A 26,220-nucleotide genomic window follows, 5' to 3' on the forward strand; every position below is an offset into this window, starting at 1 on the left:
TTGTTGTGGAAGGTGGAAATAATGATACAGTCTAATAGGTTGTATCTTGTTTCACATACGTAATTTTTTAAAACAGCTAAGGATTGGATTATTTTTATGTCCTGATATTTGAAAAAGTAGAAGTGAAAGACTCCATACCTTCTTTTTCACATGACCACTACCTACACCAGTTTCCATATATGTGTGCTATTGGGGTTTTATATTGTTTTTAATATCAAACTAAAGTGTAACAGTGTAGGAAATACCACACAGACCGTCACTGGAGTTTAACAGTGTTCTTTGCACATTTCCCACTAATTCAACTCTTTATTTGCACAAAGTTGAGTCAGCTATTGAACTAAAGTCATTCCCCCCCCAGTCTCTATTGACCTTTATCTTTTTAGCGTCAATTAAAAAGTCTAAAAGTCTGCTTCATATTCTGTTATACATTTTTTTTTTCTTTTATTCACATTTTGATTCATTTGAACATTAAAATAAATAATAAAAAAAAGACACACATTCCCAAATTTTGTTCATATAGTGCAGATTAACATGTAGTGCGTACAGGACATTAAGATCTCTACGTTGCATTATAGGGTACTTACTGTGTTGTTGGGGTGGAAGAGAGGTCTGCTCAGATGTGAGCAACGTACATTTCTAATCATCGCAGCGAGAACAGCGCTATGTTCAAGCCTGACGATTCACCCGCTGAGCTTTAATATTTTTGAGATATTTCAAGTATCGTCAGAGTTTGTCAGGTTTTTGTGGACGGCTGACATCAGATCCCAAAGAGCCAAAGAAATCTCTGCTAAACATGAAAAAAGACTTAAAAAATGACATGGCTTTTTTTTTTAATGGTGAAAATCCACAAGTGCTTCCTTTAACAGGTGAGACGCAACCTTTTATATGGCTAGATGTGAGAGTGATAACATTACCTCTTTGTGGAGTCTAAAAAATGCAATTTACATTCAAGAGGTTAATAAACAAAGGCTCTATTTTTTCTATTTCATCAAACTATTTGTTGCATGAAGCCTCAAGGATTGGATTTTGTGTCTCTTTTACAATCAGCAAAAAAAACCCAAAAATGTGATCTTTAAAAGTTGTGTTTATGTCTTTTTTTCTGTATCTTGATGGGTTTTGCTTAGGATTTTTTGCACATATCATCTGCATTTCAGAAACTTGACAATATACGTTCTTCTTCTGGGCTCCTGCAGAGAATTTCATATGAATATCTTAGAAGTAACTTGTGATTAGTGAATTTCAATGTGATCATTTTTGTGAACACGGTCTAAAACAGCAAAGGCCGTGCGTTATCCAAGCATCGCCTCAGCTACTCTTAGGGTTCGCAGGGGTCTGTCGTTTAAATTCTGTTTAACTAGCACAAAATTACACAAAATGAATGAAACCAGTTTCAGTGTAGACGATATGTAGAACTGAATGTAAGACGAGGTGTTTCTGTAAGTCTGTGCCTACTCACGCATAGCTATCACACCAGTTACAAGAAAACTAGGCATCGTGAAGAGAAAATGATAATCTCACATAATAAGACAAAAAAACAAAACTGATGATATTATAAGCAAGCTGTTTGACAGTCTCTATCAGTGCTGGACAGTCAAAGATGCTGCACGGGATTTCTGTCCTTACAAAATCTGACACTGTGTCCTCATCTTCTTCCTTCCTCTTCCTCCTGTCTGCTTGGTTGCCCAGAAACAACAGAGACAGTGATGGCTTCTTAGCTCTGCAGCTCAGATTCCCCATGATCACCGTCTGCATTGCATATTTGCAACATCCTTGAGGGTAACTGTTTTTCAGTTTGTCAGCCAGTGTTTGGAGGAGTGTGTGCATGTGTTTGTGAGTGAGGTGTGCTTGCGTGTGAGTGTGCGCGTGCGCGGGTTGGTGTGACCGTCTACTTCTCGTCTTCATCCCCTTCGCTCATGCTGCTTATAGAGGCAGACGCTCCTTTTGGGGAGGTGGGGGGCGAGGGCCGCGCGTTGTGCCAGCGGGCGGGGGGAGACGGGGGAGAGGGTGAGCGCAGGGGGGAAAGTTCGCGGGGGGGGCTATTGCTGGGCGACTCTCTGGGAGACAGAGCGTAGGAGAGCATTCGACCACTGCGCTCCTGAAACACTTGTTTCTGCACAGAGAGGGGAAAGAAGATTGAAATGTTAGGAAATCAGATCACCTGAGAAAACTGAATGTGACGGGGCGCGCTCTGTGGCGCCGCTGCGGGGAGGCTGACACACCAGAGCTGCATCGGCTCATCACGCCTCCCCTGCAGCGGCGCCACAGACTGGGCCCAACCACACTGGACTTGTTATCACATCAAAGTACAAGCGACAGGGAATAAAACTTGAAAATGTGTCAAAGACATTCCAGTGACCAAACGATATTAAGTATTTTAAAGTTTTTTCTATATTTAGTAAGCGTTGACATTGCATTGCATAGTTACTTACCCATGTCCCATCAGGTCCAAATAATTCTAGGAAGTTTCCGATGAATTCTCTGGATTTTTCTTCCCATTTCTGAATGAGGTCGTGACTCTTCTCCTCCACGCGGTAAACAAAATGCTTGCTCTTTTCCTCAACTGTGCGAACTTTCTCCTTCATCCGATCCACTTGGTTCTGTAGCCGGTACTTCTTCTCCTGAAGGCACAAAATATTGCGGATAATTGCCACGTTTTTGGAGAACCAGAACCTAAATCAAAAATTGTGAATGTTGTAAATAGGAAGCATATGTCTGAGGTCAGTTTTCAACACCGCAGCTTTGTAGTCACATCGCAAATTAAGCTCCATACAACTGTGATGCACAATATCCAAAGACCTGTTACTTTCTCAAAAGAAGAAAATCAGCTTTTTTTCACATTAATCTGTGCTAAGCTGATGTTTAGAAATACAACACAGTGCAGTAAAATGTTCTCACATTGATGTAGCTGACATTAAGCTCCTTGGCCGTGTAGCCACGTTGAAGGTTGCGTCGGGCGTAGACGTCATAGTCTCTGACAATTCTCGTAATCAGGTCAGAGGTGGAGATTCCTTCTGTGCGTTGCGTGGGTACAAACATCCCTAATATACACACACACACAGCAGGTATGTTTTATGGTGGAAAACACAGTTATTTTATGTCCTTTTAATCATCAGACACTGACCTGCCTCCTTGATGTGTTTGTAAACGTCCTCACTTCCTGCTGAGGAGTATGGAATATCATCATGAGCCACAAAATCGATCTGAGGAACAATCAAAGGACACGCACTGTTGGCACACACAAAAGTGAACGTGCAGCAGAGGTCTTTCAAGGGCAAAATATGCATGCTTAAAGTTAGACATGGCATGGTTATGAACACATCATTGCACACAGAATTTCAGGGTGATAGTCACAAGCGTCTCATCATTAGAGGTCTCCTAAATAGTAAAGAAAATTTCCTTACTCACAGCATAGCATCCTCCTCAAATACTTTACTCACTAGCTACAGGTATTAGGTCACAGGTGACAGGTTTGTATAAGTGGATGTGTGCAATACATATAGTAAATTTACTAATACTTCTACTCGAAGCACTCGAGCTTCATTCACCCGTTTACACACATTCACATAGCGCGTTTGTTCTCTTCCTCTAAGCATTTCATTCGTACACTCTGACAGATGCACTGATGGGGAGTTGGGGTTCAGTATTTGCTCCCTGGGGATCAAACTACATCCCACATCATGAAGACCCTGGAAAGGCTCATCCTGGACCAGCTGCGACCCATAGTAAGACCACATCTGGATCCCCTTCAGTTCGCTTATCAGCCTCGTCTCGGAACAGAGGACGCCATCATCTACCTGCTCAATCGTGTCTACACCCATCTGGACCAGCCGGCGAGCACTGTGAGGGTCATGTTTTTTGACTTTTCCAGTGCTTTCAACACCATCAGGCCGACCCTCCTGGGTGATAAGTTAGCAGCGATGCAGGTGGATGCTTCTCTGGTGTCCTGGATTGTTGATTACCTGACAGGAAGACCACAATATGTACGTCTCCCACAGTGTGTGTCTGACAAGGTGATTAGCAACACAGGGGCACCACAGGGGACTGTCCTCTCCCCCTTCCTCTTCACCCTCTACACCACAGACTTCAGCCACTGCACAGAGACCTGCCATCTTCAGAAGTTTTCTGATGACTCTGCGGTGGTTGGATGCATCAGCAGGGATGATGAGACAGAGTACCGGGCTGTGGTCGACTCCTTTGTCACGTGGTGTGAGCAGAATCATCTGCAGCTCAACGTGGCAAAGACCAAGGAACTGATCGTGGACTTCAGGAAGACCAGGAAACACTTGACCCCTGTTTCAATCCAGGGGGTCAGTGTTGACATTGTGGAGGACTATAAATACCTTGGAGTACACATTGACAATAAACTGGACTGGGCTAAAAACACCACAGCACTTTACAGGAAGGGCCAGAGTCGTCTCTATTTTTTGAGGCGACTGAGGTCCTTCAACATCTGCCAGAAAATGCTGAGGATTTTCTATGAGTCTGTTGTGGCCAGTGCGATCCTCTATGCTGTTGCATGCTGGGGGAGCAGGCTGAGGGTCGCAGATGCCAACAGACTTAATAAACTGATCCGTAAGGCCAGCAATGTTGTGGGGATGGAGCTGGACTCCCTCAAGGTGGTGTCGGAGAGGCGGATGCTGTCCAAGATAAAGACAATGTTGGATAACACCTCCCACCCACTCCTTGACATGCTGGTCAGTCACAGGAGCTCGTTCAGTGAGAGACTGAGATTACCGAAAAGCACCACTGAACGACACAGGAAATCATTCCTGCCTGTGGCCATCTCCCTGTACAACGCATCCACTTAACACACTGTTTGCTGCTACAACTACACATGTTTCTTTTCCAAATATTTATTTATAAGTGACTTATGTATGTATGTATGTATGTATGTATGTATATATATGTATATATTGTACTATTCTTAGTTAGCGTATTGTCTGTCTTGTCTTAATGTTGGTTTAAAATGGAGCACTGTAACAAAAAATAATTTCCCCCAGGGATCAATAAAGTATTCTGATTCTGATTCTGATTCTGATATCAAAGCACAGCAGCATTAAAGGAGCTAAACTAGATTAGACTAGATCTGAGTGAAATATAATTGAATTTAATAGCAAAACTAAACTAAAATAAACTTAATTGCTAACACTGCCTGCACCATTGACTGAATGTGAGCAGGTAAGTTTCTTTCAGGTAACTTCACCCTGAAACCACAAACTTTAAAGCCCAAGGAACTGTCAAGATCCTAATTTTGAGCAACAAGTGTCTCAAAACTTAGCCGATTAGTGAACAAAATATTTCATCCACTTTAAAGCTTATATAGTTCAAACCCCCGCCTCCCACACACACACACACACACACACACACACACACACACCTTGTGTTTCTCAAGGAACTCAGGCGTGAGAGTCCAGGGTGCATCTCTCAAGACCTCATCGACATAGCGGCAGTGTCTCAGCGCCTCGTAACGTTCGTGCTCCGTCATGACCGTGAAGCCCTTGTACTTGTGGGTTAGTTCATCACTGCACACTGTTTTAAGAGCACAGCAGCGACATACATAAAACTCGTGTGAGGTGTGGTGATTAAATAACAAATCTGGACAGGTGAAACCGTACCAGTGTGGTCTGTCTTACCTCCTACTATGAGGTAGGTGTTTGGAAAGAGATTCTTGGCCTGCATGAGAGCACGAGCGTGTCCAGAGTGGAATAGGTCAAAGATGCCATCTGCGTAGACTCTGACTGGCCGGTCCACTGAAAATACAGAAACACAAAAACAGTACAACATCACGGGAACAGGTAAGCATAAGTGAAGTGGTGTGCTGTTAGAGTAACAGTGGATATAGCCTCGAGTCAAACACAGAAACAGAGAATACTTACAGTACTTTTGCACAGCTTCATCTGGAGCCACAGAGACTCATTTAAACATTTTTAAATGTTTCCGAGCATGATCAAATTGGCAGTGCTTTTGGAGTCAAAGGATTTTTTTCCTCTTTATCGTTTTCTGACTGTTTTTCACCAGCTTTGGATTCGACTAGGGTCAGCATCACTGCTGGTAGCATGAGCCAACACCTGGACCCAACAGCGGTTGCACAGGTTGTCCAACTCCTCCAGGATTGCACATCAGTGGGTGCCATTGTCAGAAGGTTTGGTGTCTCCCAGCACGGCCTCAATAGCACGCAGGAGATACCAGGAGACAGACAGTTATTCTAGAAGAGCTGGACAGGGCTCGGTATCTGCTCCTTAGTGCAGAAGGAACAGGATGAGCACTGACCCAAAGAAATGACCTCCAGCAGGCCACTGGTGTGAGTACAAGCTACTGAGTACCATAGTGAGTTGGTGCAATTAAACTTCAGCAAAATTGACTAGCCTCCTGCTTTCATTCCTAAACCATTACACAGTCCACATCAATGTAGATATCCAGCATGATTTTTTCTAATGTGTTTTCAAAGCGTTACAATAATTTGTTTGAGCAGTTTATAGCCATACCTTTTTAAATAACATGCTAACAGACAGAAAGACAAAGACAAAAGAAAGAAAGAGACTCTTTTGTGGAAGTAATGAGTGTAGTTGAACTGCCAGCAAGTTACTGCAATATGTAGTTAAACCCCTACATTAATTACAAGTTCAGTCGTCCCCAGCAGTGGTGGTGACATGAAAAGGACCAGTAATGACTTGCCCATTTCAGTCCAATTATCTTGTAAAAACACATGCTATTATCTCACATACTATAATTAATGTAGCAGTGCAAGTACAAGAATACATGGGAAGTGGCAGCTGTAAAAATGGCAACAGCAGACAACAACACATTTAGTGGAAGGAGTTAGCACAGAACTAGTGGTGGTAATGACATCAGGGGTAAGAGTGTAGTAGCTGCTCTGAGAGTTCATAGTACAAACACTTGGAACAGAACCATTAGTTGCAAGAGCAATAGGAGCTGTAGCAGTGGTGGTAGTAGTAGTAGAAAAAGAAGTGATTGTGATAGAGTAGTGCAGTAGGAGATGTTGCAGATGAATGCTGTAAATGGAAAACATCAAAGCTGGGAGAAGACTGTGCGCAAGACAGGAGGATACCAAACAGCAGGAGGTCTACCTGGGGTGCCTTTGCAGGCCTGAGCAATGGTGAGCTTCTCATGAGGCGCGCGACAGTCACAGCTGGTCTCATTGGCAAAGATGGCAGGCTCCGTGAGAGTCTGGGACAGAGAGTGACCAGGTTAAACAGAGAATGAACGAGGGAGACTGATGATAGTTACTTCAGCATCCAAAAGCATTGCAGAGAAACACACTCATCTATCACTTCAGCTATGCACAGCATGCCTCCTTTTTCACGCCCTTCCCCACTTACTGTAACCTCCATTAAGTTATTGATCATAGCTGATTTCTGCGCTCTATTGGGACAGCAGCGCATGAAACAGACAGCGCTGCACTCAGTGTTATCGATCAGTCAGTGTGTGCGGGCAGACATTTACCTTTTCGCAAACCTGTGTGTGCATTGACATGACGGCACAGATAGATAAAGAGTAGAGCTACTGATTCAAAAACCTCCCAGGAAAAATGCAAAACAAGAAGAGCACTTGTGCAGCAAACTCAACAAGGTGAGGAGAGTTATCACTAGGAAAGGAAGCACAGGTGAGATATGGGTGCCTGTTAGCGTGTGTCAAAGCTACATCAAGGTTAAAGTGTTGCAGCACGCCTGAAAATGTGTCTTTTCGTGCCATCTGTTAACTGCAGGAGAAACGCTGAATCTCATTCACACAGATAAAAGGGACCTGGAGTCAGCACAGAACAGAAAGCCGTGGGAGTGTGAGAGGAGGAAGAAAGGATGGAGACAGATTCAGCCTCTTTGGAATAAACAGGCACCTGACGTCAACATGTATCCTCCAGGAGCAGCAACCGGCCTGGCATGGAGACAAACCAGTAAACGTGACACAGAGAAGGTGAGTCGGAGGGGGTTTTAAAAAGGTAAATAGATTTTTTTTAAAAAGAAAACACAGAGCTAGAGGGCAGATTCTATTTGCATATATGTATGCATCAGTAGTCCATTATAATGAAGGGAAAAATGATGCCAAATATTTTATATTGACCTTAAAACAGTACCTCACTGCCATAAATCAAAAAAGAAACATGCCGCTATTGTTTACTGAATTTTTATTACCAACCTCGAATTTGAGTAACAAATCAAGACCCACCTCGGTATCCTTATGAACCTTTCTCATTATACCCTTTAACAGACAGCTTATAAACTCTTGTGCCACTTAATGCATTGGTCAAAATTTCCAGTTAGGTATCTCAAAACTTTGATTGCTTAGAAGTCAGTAAGTTGACATTTTGAGACACCTGACTCAAAATGTCAACATTTATCCCTGCTGACTGATAGTGACCAGAAAGGTGGAACCAAAGACAGAATGCAGGAGAGAGTTCATGAACTGCAAAAGCAAGCTTTAGTGGCAGCTATCCAAGTTCAAAACACAAGAAACTAAAATAAGCAAACAGATGATGTGATAAAAGATGAAAGAAAGACAGAAAACTGACAAATAATGAGAAACAGGGGGAGAGGCACACAGGGGAACACAGTCAGCAACAGGTAAAAATCATTAGGGAAGGCAGACAGGAAGCAAAACAAAAGAAAACAATTTTCAAAGTAAAAGCCGGTAATGATTTAAAGAGGCTGAGAGATACCAACAGTAACACTTAGCAAGATGACAGAGAGAAGGGAGCGGAGAGGGACCAAGGCATAAACACAGAAATGCAACAGAGAGAAGCACAAAAAGAAACACCAGAAATGTGCTAATAAACCAATAATAGAACCAAAACAACTTCTATTAAAAACTCTAAGACAGGGGTAAGCAACTCCAGGCCTCGAGTGCCGGTGTCCTGCAGGTTTTAGATGTATCCTTGATTCAACACAACTGATTTAATGGCTAAATTACCTCCTCAACATGTCTTGAAGTTCTCCAAAGGCCTGGTAATGAACTAAGCATTTGATTCAGGTGAGTTGCCTACCCCTGCTCTAAGATAATAAAATAAAATAAAACAGCTACACACTTAACACCACCACAACTAAGACTTGTAATATCCTAGAATTATAAAAGAAACAAACAGAACCTCGAACTTAAACACATTAAGTAAAGAACTCAAAACAAGTATCGAAGGCAAACAGTAGACAGTTAGATCCTGACTGGTCCTGTCTCAGTATTAGAGATAAGTAAGTAATTTTGCCACCTTTGTGCCACATGAATGCATGCTTGTACTTCTCTAACTTTGGAAATGCACATGGCTGGATCATAGATGAATATTTGTTTTCCCAAAAAGGAGTTCAAATTGCACATGTATAAGCTGCACAGTATAGCCTGCCTATGTGCAACAGCTGTGCTTTGTGGTCATTTCTTTTGTCCTGTCTTCCTCCCCTCACCACCAACCGGCCCCTCCCTGTGCGTGGTTCTGCCAGAGGTTTCTTCCTGTTAAATATACGTTTTTCCTTCCCACTGCCACCAAGTGCTTCCTCATAGAGGGTCATCTGATTGTTGGGTTTTCTCTGTATTATTGTAGGCTCTTTACATTACAATATAAAGCATCTTGAGGCGACTGTTGTTGTGATTTGGTGCTATACAAATAAAACTGAGCTGAATTGAATTTCTGTATTATGTGAGCTTCATCAAATGATTACATTGAGTTTAAGGAAAGAAGGAAAGGTTTCCAATACATACTGTGTCAACAAAAACGAAAGTTTTCCTTGGACATTTTGGCACAATATGAATGAATTTACGCAGGTAATACATTAAATCACAGTGTGGACTAGCCCCTCAAAGTACTTTTTCCATCCTTTATCATCCCTTCACTCATAAGTACCTTTCCATCTCTATCCTTGAGCTTCCTAACCTGCTGCACATCCTTTCCAGCTTGATCTCTCTGCTTAGCCAATCAATACAAGTCCTTTTCCTTCCTTAGTGTCCAGCCTCACATAGAACTCACTACAAGCCTTTTCCTTTGCCTCTTCTATTATCTACACATAGCCTCCCAGTAGTCCTGCCTACTGTCTTCATCAATCTGACAATCTAACTTTTGCTTTGCTAACCTCTTCCTTTAAATGCTTTCCTATACTTCCTCATTCCACTGCACTTACAGACAACACTACAGCCAGGAGGTGTTGGTTAAAAGTGTTTATTAGAGCTTAAAAGTGAATACATGCATAACTCCTAATATGCACTATGATCCAGAAAGCATTAAGTTTAAAAGGTTTATCACAATGTGCTCTTTCTGTACTAGATTGCAATTTTTTTTAAGATAAAGCAAAAGAGGACCAACCTGCATGCACAATCTTACCCTAATGAACATTTTGCTGTTCGTCATGTTAAACAATCCTACCTGTCATAAACTGACCCACCAATTTCCAATTCAAGGACATTAGAGTTAAATCAGGGCTGCAACAGAACTGGAGGAGCAACCTCATCACCTGTGATTCACCTATGGCCCAGGAAGAACAGAGCTCCACCATCTGAACACAGCAGATGGTAAAGACTGAAAACCAAGTGACCAGAGGTACAGGCACCTGACCTATCAGAGCAGGCGCTCAGTAATGCCCACTCTGGCACAAGCAAAGAACATCTGGCATAAGAAGGATTAAGGCTGGGGGGAAAGAGAGAGCCACAGGGACATGGGACATGAGACTAACAATGAGATTGGCTCTCAAGAAGAAAAAATGGCTTGATGGAGTGGAGACAGAGGTGAGGAAAAGGCAAAATGGAGAGTTTTTAGGAGCATTAAAGCCAGAAATCACACCAGGGTGAGCAATCATCAAAAAGATAGAAGAGATAAGAAAGAGGAGGCTCTGTAATCCTCGCTGCAGCATTTTCGCCCTCAGCAGGACGTTCATGCTATGTTGGCTACCGTACGGACCCCTTCCCTCCTTTGGCAACACACTCAGAAACACCCACACACACACTGTCCACTCAGCACTCTAAGCATATCCCACAGCCACATGCTGAGGGGATCTGTTTCATAACAGGACCCTTTGTCTCCCTCTCTGTCACACACACTCTGTGCGCAATGGAAGACGAGAAAACGCACACAGGCGCGGATGCCCTACCGTTCGGGGATGAGGGCAGGTGTGTTCAAGCTCCTCCATTATTCCCAAAGACTCATGGGATGCAGCTGTGGTCCCTCTGATATGTGACTCAGCATCAGTGAAACGATGCCTCTCCTCACCACTCTGTCTCCTTCCTCTGTTCCCCCGCCCACTCTCCGCTCTGCCTCTCTGTCTGTCCTCTCCTCCTCATCTGATCCTCTCTGCTGCAGAGACGCAGACTCATGGCAGAGGCCTCACTCTGACTATTTTTTGGAATAAAAAAATCTGCCTTCCGCGTTTTAATAGCAATTTAAAAAGCGCCAAGCGCCGTCTGTTAAAACACAGTTATATTCCCGTTAGTCTTGCGCCATATTAAAGCTTTAACATAAAACACTTCTCCGAGTTAAAAGGCTTTTAACCCTGTCTGCTCAGGGGTGCCCCTTTAGGGTATACGGGGAAACACCAGAGCACTCTTCTTTTGATTGCTTGACTCTATGTTGAAATCCTCACATGGGAAAACATATTTGGCACGACCTGTCTGTTTATTACTGTGTACTAACAAATGAGCACAGATTCAACCCAAAACAGTGAGGAGATGAATTAAGAGATCACACTGGCATCTTTTCACGAGCCGCGAGTGAATCTGTGTCTGCGTAAACGATCTCTGCGCGCTGAGGAGCTTTCTCCATGGCGACGGAAAAGAGGAGAGAGAGCTCCATGAGGTAGCCAATGAGAGAGGACCGCCAGTATACCCGGTGAGGATTGGTTGAGCAGGCCATAGCACCATCAGTGAAAAATGGCACTGAGTGGCACCGTTATCCGCCAAACACTGATTTAAATAGATGTATGTGGGTTTTCACGTGTCTAGTGTATGTGCTTATCTTTGTGTGAGATTTGTAAACAAACACGATTGTGGGAAAGAAGAAGCTAAAAAAAACTGTGCTGACTAGTTTAGTATCCCTCATTGCATAACTTAAGGTAGACCAAGCACCTATAAAGTACAGCAGTGCATTTGACTGTAATATGACCGTCGTATTTTAATATTTGGAGCATTTTCTTTAGGGTTAGATTCCGACCACTCACAAAAGTTTACCCTCCAAGCTAACGGGCAAAACTTACCCCCGCAAATCCTCACCAAAAAGAAGAAGAAAAAAAGTCAACAAATGGAATAGGCATATAAATTGCGCATAAAGGAACAATTATTTTAATGTCTATATAGGGATGTCTTACCTTTAGAGATCCTCTTCTGCGACAAAAAGGCGCGACAGGTGCGCAAGAGGAATGCGCTCTGACGCGTCGTTGTTTCACCATGGCGGAACAAACAAAATATCACAATCAGACTCACTTTTTCTCTGCTTTGCTCTTTATAAAGTGAGTGAGCTGCGCAGCGGCAAAAGTGCAGCAGAGCAACAGCAAGCTGTTTGTCTACTCTGACCAAAGGACGCATCAGCTGCTCAGCGCTGATGAGCAGCGACAACTGTGGGCCATAGTCGATATAGCAGAGCTTACGGTAGACTTCCTCAGATTTGTACCTCAGCAAACGGCCTAATTCATGCAATCTGCAACTTCTTACCCTAATGAGAACAAGTGGAAAAAGCGTAATGTTGTAAAGACAAAAATAAGATGAATACTACAAAGAGCGTTTCTAACCTGGAGTGTACTGTGCAGTCCTCCGGAACCTGGCGGAGTAATCACTGTCTTTTAATGTATAGAAAGCCAAAATAAGCTGTGTGAATGAAGGACAAAACACGCTTTGTGTTCTCATTATTGGACGCACTGTGTCTCTGTGGCCCCAATCTGGGACAGGAATCTATTGTCCTCTCCATGGACCGGTTTGGTTGCTGTGGAAACCAGCTTCACTGGGGTAGCCAGGCTTTGAAAAACAGGGCAAAATAATGGCCCCAGTTCTAAAAATCCCCGGATTTATAGAATGGTTTAAAAGTTTTTTGTTTTATAAATTTATATTGTTCTTGTTTTGTTTCTTTTAGTCAAATTGCGATGCAATTTTATTAAATAAAAAGAAATAAAAAGTCACTATAAACTCGTTTGAACCTCATACAATATTTAGGCTAATATCATATAAATTGACTTTTTGAGACCACTTTTGACAAATTTTTTGCTCAGAAACTTTCTCTGATTTGCATTTTAAACTTCTTTAAGTTACATAAACGTGGTTTCTGTGTAAATTCTGAAAACGGTCGAAATTGTGAATATATTTTCAGCGCATGCTCTGTTTGCCACATCGCGCCAGACCTCAGTAATCACACACACTTACCTGCCAGATAAATGTAATCAGGTAAAAAGGGGAGAAGATAGGGTGCAGCCCGTAGGGATTGTACAACACTGCCACCTTGCGGACAGAGGTGAGATAGCGTGCCAGTTTATTGGTTGGGCGCTCTGTCGTCACTTCCGACATATGACTTTCCCCGGGAAGACGATTTGGCGCGAGCTGTTCTGTTGTTGTGTTGACCTGCCATAACCGTACGAATAAATAAGACAAAACCCCCACTTCTCCCCATGGCTCCAGTGTCAAACCCTGAGAAAGACATGGACGCTCCGGACGGCGGTGAGTTTTGGACCTCGCACTTCTGTTTTTGTTGACTTTTGGCGACATTGCGGTGGCAAAGCGAAGAAGCTAGCTGACACGTTAGCTAGTTCAGATTATGTTAATACGCCTGCTATCAGGCTTCGCTCATTAACACCCAAAGTGCCCACCGTTGTCTGCTTGCCAGCGTTTTCCACTGTAAAAGGAGTATTATTAAGGTTCAAGCAGGAGGACATGAAGGTAGCTACCAGAAGAGCGTTGATGCAAAGGTCTGTTAACTTCTGTGGCGCTTCGAGAACGACAAAAATCTATATAATGACCACCAGTAAGTCTGCAGACGTTTAAATTGAATGATAAAAGAAACACAGGGGTCAGGTCGATCTGGCATGTGTGTATTATATGTTTGAAGAAACGAGTCAAATGGCCCTTCCTCATACTGCGTTGTCTTGACCCTCTCCTCAGACGATGGAAGTGAAGCCTGTGGTTTGGCGAAGACTCGCTCCAGACGGGAGAAACGGGAGAAGGTGGGGAGGAAGTCCGCACTGGAACAGCTCAAAAAGGCTAAGATGGGAGAGAAGATCAAGTATGAGGTATGAAAGGCAGCCATATCACTGGTTCCTGGTTTAAGGTGTGTGAAGAATGTGTTAAATTGCATCAAACACCTGTTTTAACTGCGTCACTGTGGCTTAATAAACAAAGCTGGTTAAGTCTCTCCATACTTCCTTTTACAGCATCTGTTTTTCACTCATTAAAATGATTCATGCTTTTCTCTATCCTAGGATGCTGTATGCAGGTGTCATTTCACAGTAGTACACCTGTGTTTTAACCAGTGTTGTGTTTTTCAGGTGAAGGAGTTCAGCAGTGTGTATGAGGAGGTGGACGAGGATGAGTACTCAAAGATGGTACGAGAGAGGCAAGAGGATGACTGGATTATTGATGATGGTTAGTGTCAGTTACCTCAGCCTGCTGTAGGAATATTTATACTGTGCCAACGTCACAATTGTTTTATTACCTCTCCTTTTTTTTTCTTTTTTTGCCAGATGGAACAGGATACGTGGAGGATGGACGAGAAATCTTTGACGATGATTTGGATGATGATGTAGTGGAAGACAAAAGGGGTAAACACAAGGAGTTGATCACATTTTCTGGAGTAAGTTGTCCAGATCAGGTGCATGAATAGGTTTTGTTTGTTTTATCAGGAAAAGGAGGCGCCAAAGGAGCTGACTCAAGGAAGAATGTGAAGAAATCTGTCGTAGCCAAACCCAACAGCATTAAGAGCCTATTCATGAACAGCAACGTCAAGAGGCCTGCTGAGGTATGTGTTTGTTAGCATCTTTGATTTGCTTCTGTGAAAAATGCCCCGTGCAGTCTACATGTAATGATTTCTGTGCCTGCATGGTGCTTTGGATATTCCAGTCAATGTAAAGCTTAACAACATCCAGCTTTTTTATTTTTATTTTTTATTTTTTATTTTTATTTTTTGTCGTTATGCATTTGTCAGATGTTTTTGTACTTTTGTCTCTTACAGAAAGATGTGGATCTGTCCAAAGATGACCTGTTAGGGGATATCTTACAGGACCTGCACTCTGAGGTTGGTAATTCTTCATTTAAACATGTGACAGTAGTCTGTAGCAAGGCGTTTTCATCTATTAACCACACTTGTGATTACACATACTATTCTAAAATCTGCAATGTTTTATTATGTTTCTTTTCTCACCATTTTTACTTTTCTCCTGTTTGGGCATGATGACATATTCCCTTCTACTTTTTTTTTCTTTTAAAGGCTGTAATTTCTTTCTTTTGGTGTCTTAGCCTTTGTTAATATGGCTTTAAAATATGCTCCGTCTTTCCAGAAACCAGCTCTTCTGACCCCGCCACCTGTGGTGACTCTAAAGAAAAAGAAATCTGTGGGATCACCCATGAATCCCTTCTCTATCAAACCTCAGTTGCCAAAGGTAACTCACTCCACCCTCCTAATCAAAGCATATTGATTAGCTCTTTAGACATGTTTATAAAGTGGCTTACCTGAAATTATAACGAATCATCATCCCTTTGATAGCAGGACTCACCCTCAGCTGCTGGGGTAAAGGCAAAAGTGATTCGAACGCCACCATCACACTCTGCCCCCAGGTCATCAGTCCGTCCTCCTTCGTCCACATCTGCTTCTCTTGTGGCAAAGCAGAAGGTAAAAGTGGAAGAGCTGAATGAAGAAGACAAGAACGAAGAAGAAGGTAATGAAGATAGTTTCTAATCTCTTGCCTTTTTTTTTTTTTTTTTTTTGCTTTGTGAAAAGTTTATGCACTAACTTTACATTTTAACATGTTCCTCAGTGAATGATGCCATGGCATTTGATGAGATGGACTTTGATGAACCGATGGAGGTTGGCCTTGAGGAGGAGGCCCCTGTAGTGAAAGACGATGCGGAGTCTAAACATGAAGTAGCAGCAGTGACTGCAGTCAAAGTTGAGGCCAAAGGTGAACCTCAGGATCCAGTCCTCATGTGAGTTTTTCATGCCTTTAGTTCAGCCTCATTTTATTTCCCATAGTTGTAGTTCTATGGGTTGTGCTAAAATTGCTGTCTTTCAGTCCCGAGGAAACGAAGCAAGGACAAGGAAAATATAAAATGCATATAGCAAAATTAACCCGGTGCTTATGTGAGTCAATTTAAATGCCATTTAAACAGGTGTTTACTCCTGTGGCATCTGTTCCTCCCGTGTTTTACCTGCACATGCCGGTGTTTCTAAAGGAATTCGAAAAGCTAAATGCGATGGCTGATTATTGCATTATGAAAATGACTGCAATTCAGTTCACTTCAGTGGTTCACAAATGTATCTGGGTCAAACAGCAGGGCTCCATACATTAAAGAAGAAGACAAAACATGTCACTCTTCTGTGTCACACCTGCAGTCAATCCCCCACAAAACATTGCTGGACTCATTAAGGTCTGAAATGATTGTAGCTTTGAGTAACTCCAGATTAAAAATAAAGATCTAAGCCGTCTTGTTGTGTTGTTAACTTGCAGGAAGTCAAAAATGAATTCCCCAGCAAGTGAGCAGCATTTAAAGTTGTTCACACTTGCTTTTAAAAACGTGGGAGTCTTGTGTTGCCTGATTATATATTGACTGCGTTGTGCAGTCACTTTGATGATTGCAGGTGCAGTTAGCATGACCCACAGAACTAATTATGTTCTTAAACTGGAATAGTTCACATATGAGCAGATGGGTTTTTAGCAGTTTCTTTGCTGTGTTCCTTGTCAAGGTCCAGCAGAATTGGAAGCTCTTGGGGACAAGAGGAGGAGGGCGGAGGTAACGACGCTCCGGCCGAGGTGCAGGTCGATTCCAGCCAACTTCCTCTGGTGGAGGGCCCGGACGGGGAGCAGGTTTTCCGCTTTTATTGGTTGGATGCTTTCGAAGACCCATACAACCAACCAGGTGGGTCCCATTTTCACCCACTGTGAGGATAAAATACAATGCGGTTACGTTTACTGTTTTTAAAAAAATCATGGGCAGGTTTGTAGAGCTCACCCTGATATGTGAATTTAAATGAAAGGTGTGGTGTACCTGTTTGGAAAAGTGTGGATTGAGTCTGCAAAGTCTCATGTCAGCTGCTGTGTTAGCATCAAGAACATTGAGCGGACCATGTACCTCCTACCTCGCGAATATGTAAGTTTCATCTGTCGAAAAATGAATTACCTGTGAAAGTAGAAAGCTATGTGATTGTGTTGTTTAACTATGATTGAGTTAAGTAGTATTTATATTTGTTTTCCACTACACAATATTAGCAATTGAATATATGGAACTATATTTGTTGGAATCTAAAAAGTGAGATGTAAGTTTTATACAGAAATATCTACTGATTAAAAGTCTAATTAGTGTTTGTATTGCATTTAACAGAAGACAAACCCCAGGACCGGGGAGGTGTCCAACACTCCAGTAGGGATGATGGATGTGTACCAAGAGTTCAACGAGCTCTCTGAGAAGTTTAAGATCATGAAGTTCAAGTCCAAGGTCTGATTAGACTGTAAAGTGTGAATGTAGTCATGTTTTTAGCTTGTGTTTGATTTCTTTTTCTTGTCCTACAGAAAGTGGAGAAGAACTATGCGTTTGAAATTCCTGACGTGCCCACTCAGTGCGAGTACCTGGAAGTCAGATATTCTGTGAGCAGACTTGTATATATGCTATTCCCTCATTGTCCTCGCTTTATCCAGCTCTTTATGTTTAGATAAGCTTTAATCCTTTGGGAAATATTGTTTCGCAGGCTGAGTTCCCCTCGCTGCCTTCTGACCTCAAGGGGGCGACCTTTTCCCACATTTTTGGAACCAACACATCCAGTCTGGAGCACTTTCTCCTCAGCAGGAAGATTAAAGGCCCTTGCTGGTTGGATATCAAGTCACCACGTGAGTAGGAGATGTAGACTTTTACTAAGTTTAACTTTATCTGTTGGAATTTTGCAAAAAAATTCAGATGACATGTTAAACTTAGTCTCTAAACTTCACTGTGTCAATGTTAGAGCTAATGAGCCAGCCGGTCAGCTGGTGTAAGGTGGAGGCGCTCTCTCTGAGGAGTGATTTAATCACAGTCGTCAAAGATCTCCCACCTCCACCACTCACTGTCATGTCCATCAGTCTCAAGACTGTCCAGAACCCTAAAACTCACCAAAATGAGGTCAGAACACACACGATCAAATATCCTGCCGGATACTGCGATTTTATGCTTTTTGCAAACAGACTGAAATACTAAAGAAGTGAGGACTCAATGCAGTCATTTTCCCCTGCAGATTGTGTCTCTAGCTGCGCTTATACACTATCGCTTCCACATGGATAAATCTCCTCCTCAGCCTCCGTACCAGACTCATTTCTGCGGTGAGTTTTTTCATGGCGTCGCACATGAGAATGTAGTCTTTGTATGCATAGTTATTTATTGCTGTTTATTTTAACAATCCCCAGCCTTAACGTGTAAAACAAAATGTCATTTAAGAAGTAAAACCAAAGACTAAATGAGTGGGCTTGTCATTTTATTATTTGTCTTCTCAGTTATCAGTAGACCAGCTGACTGCATCTTTCCTTATGATTTCAACGAGGCTGTGAGAAAGAAGGTGAGCGCGTATCCAGATGTAAACCTCAGCGTGTTGGCACTCATTCATAAACTGCAGCTTTAAACATGCATACTAACGTTTAGTGCACAAATCTGGGATTCATCATCTTCTGGATGTTGTCCGTACTCTGCCTGTGGGACATTCCTGTCTATTTTTCCTCTGTTAATATACAGTACAGGTCACTTCGGACGAATATTTGCACAACGGGGTGCAACATGCTTCTTTTTTGTCCAGCATGTTAACAGTTTTCCTTTTGTTAATCACCATGTTCATTGGACACTTACGGATGTCTTAGTTGATTTTGACAATTCATATTAGCAAGCATTGGAGTTCCTCTTGTTTTTGCTCCATTCATCATACTGGACTCTACTAGAACAAGCTTCACCTTCTGCTGTGCCAGTTATTTGTTTTAATTTTTTATTTTTCTATCGATGGTCTGTTATCAGTAGCGCATCGCTGCTATTGAGCGCGTTTAGGAAATTTCATTCTGCACAATGCAGGGAACAGCTGTGACTGGCAAACACAAGCGTATCCGTGGTTATTTAGGGAGCGCTTGATTTGCTTTTTGTTTTATTTGTGTAGCACGCATTTCCAGTATCACTCATTGAAGTCTGGGAAGCCAAAATAGTGAATGTGATTAAAATTCAGTTAATTTTGCTGCTTTACATGGAACTTGAATAGAAGAAGCAGGGTGCTGTATTTTAGTGAAGACACTGACGGTGTGACTCTCTCTGTTAGAATGGGAAGGTGGAGATCGCTTCTACAGAGAGGACTCTGCTCGGCTTCTTCCTGGCCAAGATGCACAAGATTGACCCTGATGTGCTGGTGGTGAGTAGGAGACGTTGAGATTGTGATAATGATTTTTAATTGGGTTTAAAGTTATTGTTTTGTCTCTGGCTAAAAACACTGTTTTCTGTAGGGTCATGACATCTTTGGATTTGACTTGGAAGTTCTTCTCCAGCGCATCAATGTGTGTAAGGTTCCCCATTGGTCAAAAATTGGACGCCTCAGGAGGTCCAATATGCCCAAATTAGGGGTAAGGAAACAAATTTGCTGAGAATGTTTTCTTCAAATGTACTAGAAAGAAAGAAAAAAGAAAAAAAGAAGCTTTATGTTCTGTCGTGCTGGTGCTTTTGAATCCGCAGGGTCGTAGTGCCTTTGCAGAGAAGAACGCCACCTGTGGCCGTCTGGTTTGTGACGTGGAGATCTCAGCCAAAGAGCTGATTCGCTGTAAAAGTTATCATCTGACTGAACTCACTGCTCAGGTGCTGAAGACGGAAAGAATCACAGTCCCACAAGAAGACATTAAAAACCTCTACAGGTAAATACATGTAAAGGGTAATTTCACCAAAAACACAGGATAAGAAGTACAAGTCATTTCTTTTGTATTATTCATCTATAAAGTTTCTACATGTTATTTCTTCGCTCACAAATCAATGTGGGAAATAATATGTGTACATTAATATATATATATATGAATATGTGTGTCAGTGACTCTCCTCACCTCCTGTACCTGTTGGAGTTGACATGGACAGACGCCAAGTTGATCCTCCTGATCATGTGTGAGCTCAACGTGCTGCCACTCGCCCTGCAGATCACCAGTATTGCTGGAAACGTCATGGTAATGCCGACAATGCTGCTCTTTCTTTAACATAATTTAACATGCACAATGATCTTATAGTTTGGCTGAGCCACAAAACTCAAATTGACAGTTTGCAGCATACCAGAGTATTAACAGTCAATTAGTCACATACTTATAATTATTTATTTATTATTTTATTTATTCATATAGCACATTTAATTATAACAGGAACATTGACCAAAGTGCTGTACAAGAATACAAAATACCTATTAAAATAACCTATAATATTGATACCAAACATCAAATATGAATTAACAAATAACTCTCATGCTGTATTAAAAGCCAGTAAATAAAAATGTTTTTTAAGATAAGATTGAAAAAGATTGACAGCAGGAGCCTGTCTGATGTGTAGGGGTAAATTAATCCACAGCTTAGGCGCTACGATTGCAAATGCTCGATCGCCTCTGTGAACCAGCCTCGACCTCGGTATGGCTAAAAGCAAAAGACCCCTTGATCTAAGAGACCTAAAGGGTGCATAAGGCTGCAAGAGGTCAGACAAATACCTGGGAGCCTGTCCATTCAGGGCTTTGTAAGTCAACAATAAAAATTTTTTAAAGTAATTCTGAAGTGGTGAGGGAGCCAATGAAGAGAGGCAAGCACCGGGGAAATATGTTCACATCTTTTAGTACGTGTCAGAAGATGAGCTGCAGCATTCTGGACCAACTGCAGTCTTGTCAGGCAGGTCTGGCTAACTCCAGCGGAGTTGCATTAGTGCAGCTGGGATGTAATAAAAGCATGAATCGCCAAAAAATGATCTCACCTTAGATAACAGCCTCAGTTTGAAGAAAGACCACTGTACAACTGAGCTAATCTGTTTTTCAAAGGTGAAATTGCTGTCAAATATAACCCCAATATTTTTGGCATGCAATTTAATAAAAGGCTAAAGACTGTGCAGGTTAAAATGGGAGGTGCTGGGATTGCCACTTGGTCCAAAAATTATCACTTCGGTTTTGTTCTCATTGAAGTTAAGGAAGTTTGAGGCCAACCGGGATTTAACTTCACCGAGACACTGAAGTAAGGGTTCTAGTAATGCAGTCTCTCTCAGCTGATCAAGAAAAGCATAACAAGTCTAAGCCACAATAGCAATATCATCATCTGACATTTTGGTTTTAGGTTTCTCACACAAGTTTCCACACTTATTGTTTATTCCTTGGACTCCATATTTTTAAAAGTGATGCAATTCAGCCAATTTCCAAAAAGATGATTCTGTTCATCTTCAGTTTCAGCTGACTGCAGGTTTCTCCAACCTTATAAACAATGCATTTGCATAATGAATGAACCCAGCACCACTGATAGAAGACCTCAAGACTGATCTGTAGAAGTCACTTGGATGAGTGTCGAAGCGTTTCTCCCACTGAAAACACAGTCAAGATAAACAATCAACTTTTTTGAGATTTCCTTACCTACAGTATATGATTGAGCGTGCATCAAGACAAATGCAGATAATTATTTAGTAAGCAGGCTGAAGGTGACGCTGGCTTTATGGACAAAAAACACCAAAATTAGATAAGCTACTGAAGTGGGTCATGTCAGTAGCACTGTATGGGAACAGCCACAGTCATTTAAGCTGTATCGTTATGAGTCTGCATGGCGTTAATGTCAGGGCTGTGTGCTGTGGGTCTGGGTAAGATGTTGATATTTTTATGCTGGATTGTCATGTGCTTTCTGTATCTTGGTATTTTCTGCAAAGGCAACAGGTGAGATGTTGAAAGCAGCTTTATTCAAACAGAGTGCTCATTTCAAAAAGCATAAAATTTAATTGTAGGGTCGTATTTTAAAGCAGTTGGTTTCAGGAGCTACAGTTTTACATATTTGTGTTGGAAATGATAACTGTTTCACTGAGTTTTCAATTAATTCATTTTTTACGAGTTTCTTGATATCATAAATTTAGCATTTAGTACCAATAACAGAATTACATGACCTTTGGTATCCAGCTTGATTCAGCTAAAATAGCAAACATGTATTTCAGGGCGATCACACCGTAGTCTTTCTGCCTTTCTGATTATTGAGTTGAGGCAGATTTACAGTGACTATAGACCAACTGATATCCAATATTTTAGCTTTTTTTTAAGAGCGATTAAAAATATGACATTCGAATTTATCGGCTAATATATAATTTTTTTTTCCTTTTGTCTTTTGGACACACAATACAGTAAACAGACTTCCCACTCCCAACGTTTGTTATTTTTACTTGTTTATTTACTCATTTCCGTTTTACTGAGCTCTGCTTGGATCAGCTCTTCGGTCCAAATGTGTGTGTTTCCAACAGGGAAGTTGCAGTGTGCCCTCTGGTGGGCAGATTATACAATGTCAGCACTCGTAACATGGGTTGACGGGTTTTTCTCCAATCTTTTATCTACTTTTTAAAATTTTTATAATGCTGATATCAGTAAAAACAACTAAAAATGCTGTCACAATCCACTCACACTTGTCTGACAAAGACATCAGTTTTACTTCACAAAACTATTATTCTTTCAAACTTCTGCCTTCATTCATTCGTGTTTTTAACCGACTTGTTTCAAGTCCAAACCAACATGTTTTCCCATTTTCTTTGAGGCAAAAAAAAAAAATCCTTTTTTGACATCTTGTTCTGGAAGCTCTAATCGCCGTATGTGACAGAAAATGTCCTGGAAAATGAGTTTTTCTCCCTGCTTTGTCTCTGCAGTCTCGTACTCTGATGGGAGGCCGCTCTGAGAGGAACGAGTTCCTGCTGCTTCATGCCTTCCACGAGAAAGACTACATCGTCCCTGACAAACCTTCTTTCAAAAAAGCACAGCTCGAGACGGTGAAGATGCAGCCAAATAACACACGCAGCTGAATTTTTGTTTTTTCCAAATTAGTTAATTGAAATAAAGCTCCTTCTATTTTTTTCTTTTTTTTCCAGGCTGAAGGCGAAGATGATGTGGATGCAGGCAAAGGCAAGAGGAAGAAGAAGGCAGCCTATGCTGGAGGTTTGGTGCTGGATCCTAAAGTTGGTAAGCACTGGGCATGTCTAAAAAAAATGTATTTACTCACCTTGTTTTTTCATGTTTACGCAATTATTTTAACTCTCTTCTTCTCATTTTTAGGTTTCTATGATAAGTTTGTGCTGCTGCTTGACTTCAACAGTCTGTATCCTTCAATCATCCAAGAGTTCAACATCTGCTTCACCACCGTGCAGAGGGAGGCTCAGAACTCCCAGAAGAAGAAAGAGGTAGTGTTCAAAAACTGGTCACAAGTTGTGTTTATAGGTTGAGCCTGTTGTCCAGCTACGTTAATGCTAAATGCTTCGGATTCGAGATTCAATTCATTTACACACTTTTGACTTGTGTTTTCATGGCAACAGGTGGATGACCCAGAGGAAATTCCCGAGATTCCAGATCCTAACCTAGAAATGGGAATCCTGCCCAAGGAAATCAGGAAGCTGGTTGAACGGCGTAAGCAGGTCAAAGGGCTCATGAAACAGCAAGACATCAACCCAGATCTCTACCTGCAGGTACACACGTGAACACACACTAGCGGTAGGGGTGGTATTTGTGAGCTGGTGTCAGAATAGAACAGAGAAGCTTTATTGTTATTGCATGTGACGTCTTTCGTGAATGAAAAGTCTTTTTTCCATTGGTACCTACTCGGATCGACTCACCACGGTTTTCCATTAGGTCATAGTACCTGGTACCCCCTGCTCTGACAAGGGCTCCAAAGCGATCCGAGCAGGTAGGGCTGCTCAATTAATCGAATTTTAATCACGATTACGATCTGGGCTTTCAACGATCATTAAAAATGACTGAGCCGATTATTAGCCCCTCCCTCATTTATCCGCGACACCTTAAAGGCCGGTCCGTGAAAATATCCAGTTGTTAAGTGATGACGTGACGTATCCTACTTCCGGGTCTAAAGTAGTCTGCGTTTAATATGGCTTTTGTGTTGTTAACATGTTTAATGTTATGTATTTTCTTCTATTTAATCTCAAAAAGCTCCTAAAACAGTCAGTGATCACTGTTGACCTCCCTCGGCTTTTATTACCGCTAATCATTTATTTAAGCTCAGTTTTTAAAACCTTAGGATGTAACTACAGCCCAGCCCATGCAGCAGTATATGAATGACTAACCTCGTATTGTGGATGGATTATCTCAGTTGTTCTCCTGGCTGAAGTTTGGTCCTTTTACAGCATCCTGCCATGCGATTACATTTGTTCCTGACCACCGAGAACACTCACGTTAACTTTTATCGAGTGGAAAAAAAGTTAGCTTGTTTATATTATGCTAACATAGCTGTGTCGCTAGCGGTCACGTAGCACATCATTATATACCAGCTAGCCCAACTTCAGTAACCCTACAAACGTCACTGCTGTTTAGTTTTCTGTCTTCATTTATGCTGGAAGTGATAGCAGAGCTGTACGTTTTAATTTGTTTCCAAAACCCCGCAGTCAGGACATGCTATATTGTATTTAGATAGAAGCTAGCGAGCTAACTCCCTGCTAACTTCTAACTCCGTTAAATGTCATAAATTCCGTTTTCATGGATGCCTGGATGTTAAACTCAATTGTTACACCTGGTAGAGCAGAACGCTGATCATTTTATTAAAGATGAAAGACTTTAGACAGTTTTTCAACTCTCAGTAATGCCATAGTGATCGTTTGATATATGGACCTGCAGCGGAGTTTAGACCCAGACACGGCTAGTGACGTCAGACTGAACAACCGGATTGTCGGGCATAAACCGGTCCGTGGCGCAAAAAAGGTTGGAGACCGCTGATTAAGAAGACCCGAGGGAAGCTCGGAAAGCTAAGCAGAAGTTATTTGGAGAGTGACTGCCGTTGGTTGAAAAGAGAGTTTAAAAAAAAAAAACTTCAGTGGTGTTGCACACTATTTTATATTATTTTTTTAAAGTCATTGTTAACCCTTTAAAGCCGGTCAGAGCAGCACGCTCCGTTTTGCGTAACTATTTTTAAATCCCTGTAGAACCTGAACCGTGTAAGCTAGCGCAATAATTTGTTTTGCATATGAAACCGGAGGAGTTGTACTTACATCTTATGCCATCAGCTTGTCCTCGGTCACGGTTTCCTTCCACATAAAGCTTTGCAAAAATTGCATAAAAAGCGCTTGCAGGAACAAAAACATAATATTCCAGAAACACGCTTTGCCGTTCCTATCAGCTGTTCGTAACACTTCCCACAGTGAAATGAGGCACATGCTGTTTTCTTTGCAAATTTGCATCATAGGATTGTTTTTTGTTTTTCCTGCAGTATATAAAAATTGGTGTATCTCCAAAATAAAACTATGAAGACACTCAAAATAAATTTCCTGTGGTGGGAAACTATTTTTTGCAACTTTATTGTATTTAAAGTTTTGAGGGATAAACCTCTTAAATTTCTCCAAGTAGAAATATATGTAAACAAAACAAAAGCGATTTTCAATTTCTTTTGTAGTTTATTGCACTTTTTTGCAATTTATGTAATTACTATGGACTTAATGCATACATATTATTAAAATATGGGCTATAACAGTTGTATTGATGTATAGCAACTTGAAATGCTCCCACAAATGGCACTACAGCATGTAAAAAAAAATAAAAATAATATAAGCTCTGGTGGACTTGGTTCCATAGTAGGTCTTAAAGGGTTAAATAAATATCGTCAAATAATCGTGATTATCATTTTTGCCATAATCGAGCAGCCCTACGAGCAGGTACTGAAATGTGACGTCATCAGACTTGTAAACAAGACGCCACTGATCAGCCAATCAGTGGCGTCTTGTTTACGAAATCCCAGCAACGAGGGAAATGGCTACAAGAAACAACGCTGTGGTCCCCAAGTCGGACGAAAAGTCACAGACGGAGCAGCAGGTTTATCGTCGCCTCGATGTCCACCTTTGTTATAGCGTTCGTGTCGCATACTAATTACG

General features: G+C 41.7%; 2 protein-coding genes and 1 long non-coding RNA gene across 5 annotated transcripts in view; 1 reads left to right on the forward strand and 2 right to left on the reverse strand.

Moving 5' to 3' along the window:
- LOC309714249 overlaps positions 1-26,220 on the reverse strand; it is a 239,549-nt gene that overhangs the window by 164,477 nt on the left and 48,852 nt on the right. Inside the window, exon 1 of one of the 2 annotated variants that reach the window (XR_014278858.1) lies at positions 25,345-25,364. The exons of the other annotated variant lie outside the window; for it this stretch is intronic. This is a non-coding gene — a long non-coding RNA (uncharacterized lncRNA). Of the gene's footprint in view, positions 1-25,344; positions 25,365-26,220 lie in introns of those variants that run through there. 2 annotated transcript variants of the gene reach the window in all.
- On the reverse strand, positions 239-11,296 carry LOC309713752 (choline-phosphate cytidylyltransferase B-like). Its single transcript, XM_082545571.1, is given in 9 exon segments — positions 239-2,110; positions 2,430-2,618; positions 2,896-3,038; positions 3,122-3,200; positions 5,378-5,529; positions 5,634-5,750; positions 7,089-7,188; positions 11,082-11,140; positions 11,143-11,296. Coding segments are annotated over 9 exon segments (1,098 nt in total). The 5' UTR covers positions 11,177-11,296; the 3' UTR covers positions 239-1,885.
- pola1 (polymerase (DNA directed), alpha 1) overlaps positions 13,450-26,220 on the forward strand; it is a 65,623-nt gene continuing 52,852 nt past the window's right edge. Inside the window, exons 1-25 of one of the 2 annotated variants that reach the window (XM_082546498.1) lie at positions 13,450-13,626; positions 14,068-14,195; positions 14,451-14,547; positions 14,646-14,723; positions 14,805-14,920; positions 15,134-15,196; positions 15,459-15,560; positions 15,668-15,836; positions 15,936-16,104; positions 16,862-17,034; positions 17,153-17,265; positions 17,497-17,610; positions 17,685-17,759; positions 17,861-17,999; positions 18,113-18,267; positions 18,380-18,464; positions 18,636-18,697; positions 19,436-19,525; positions 19,617-19,733; positions 19,843-20,018; positions 20,189-20,318; positions 23,005-23,124; positions 23,224-23,314; positions 23,408-23,532; positions 23,665-23,814. In XM_082546498.1, coding sequence (XP_082402624.1) covers positions 13,578-13,626; positions 14,068-14,195; positions 14,451-14,547; positions 14,646-14,723; positions 14,805-14,920; positions 15,134-15,196; positions 15,459-15,560; positions 15,668-15,836; positions 15,936-16,104; positions 16,862-17,034; positions 17,153-17,265; positions 17,497-17,610; positions 17,685-17,759; positions 17,861-17,999; positions 18,113-18,267; positions 18,380-18,464; positions 18,636-18,697; positions 19,436-19,525; positions 19,617-19,733; positions 19,843-20,018; positions 20,189-20,318; positions 23,005-23,124; positions 23,224-23,314; positions 23,408-23,532; positions 23,665-23,814 — 2,886 coding nt within the window. In that variant the 5' untranslated portion in view covers positions 13,450-13,577. Of the gene's footprint in view, positions 13,627-14,067; positions 14,196-14,450; positions 14,548-14,645; positions 14,724-14,804; positions 14,921-15,133; positions 15,197-15,458; positions 15,561-15,664; positions 15,837-15,935; positions 16,105-16,861; positions 17,035-17,152; positions 17,266-17,496; positions 17,611-17,684; positions 17,760-17,860; positions 18,000-18,112; positions 18,268-18,379; positions 18,465-18,635; positions 18,698-19,435; positions 19,526-19,616; positions 19,734-19,842; positions 20,019-20,188; positions 20,319-23,004; positions 23,125-23,223; positions 23,315-23,407; positions 23,533-23,664; positions 23,815-26,220 lie in introns of both variants that reach the window. The other variant, XM_082546497.1, reaches the window with a different exon arrangement.

Source organism: Aulonocara stuartgranti, assembly GCF_965226115.1.
Source record: "Aulonocara stuartgranti genome assembly, chromosome: 9".
Lineage (NCBI taxonomy): Eukaryota > Metazoa > Chordata > Actinopteri > Cichliformes > Cichlidae > Aulonocara > Aulonocara stuartgranti.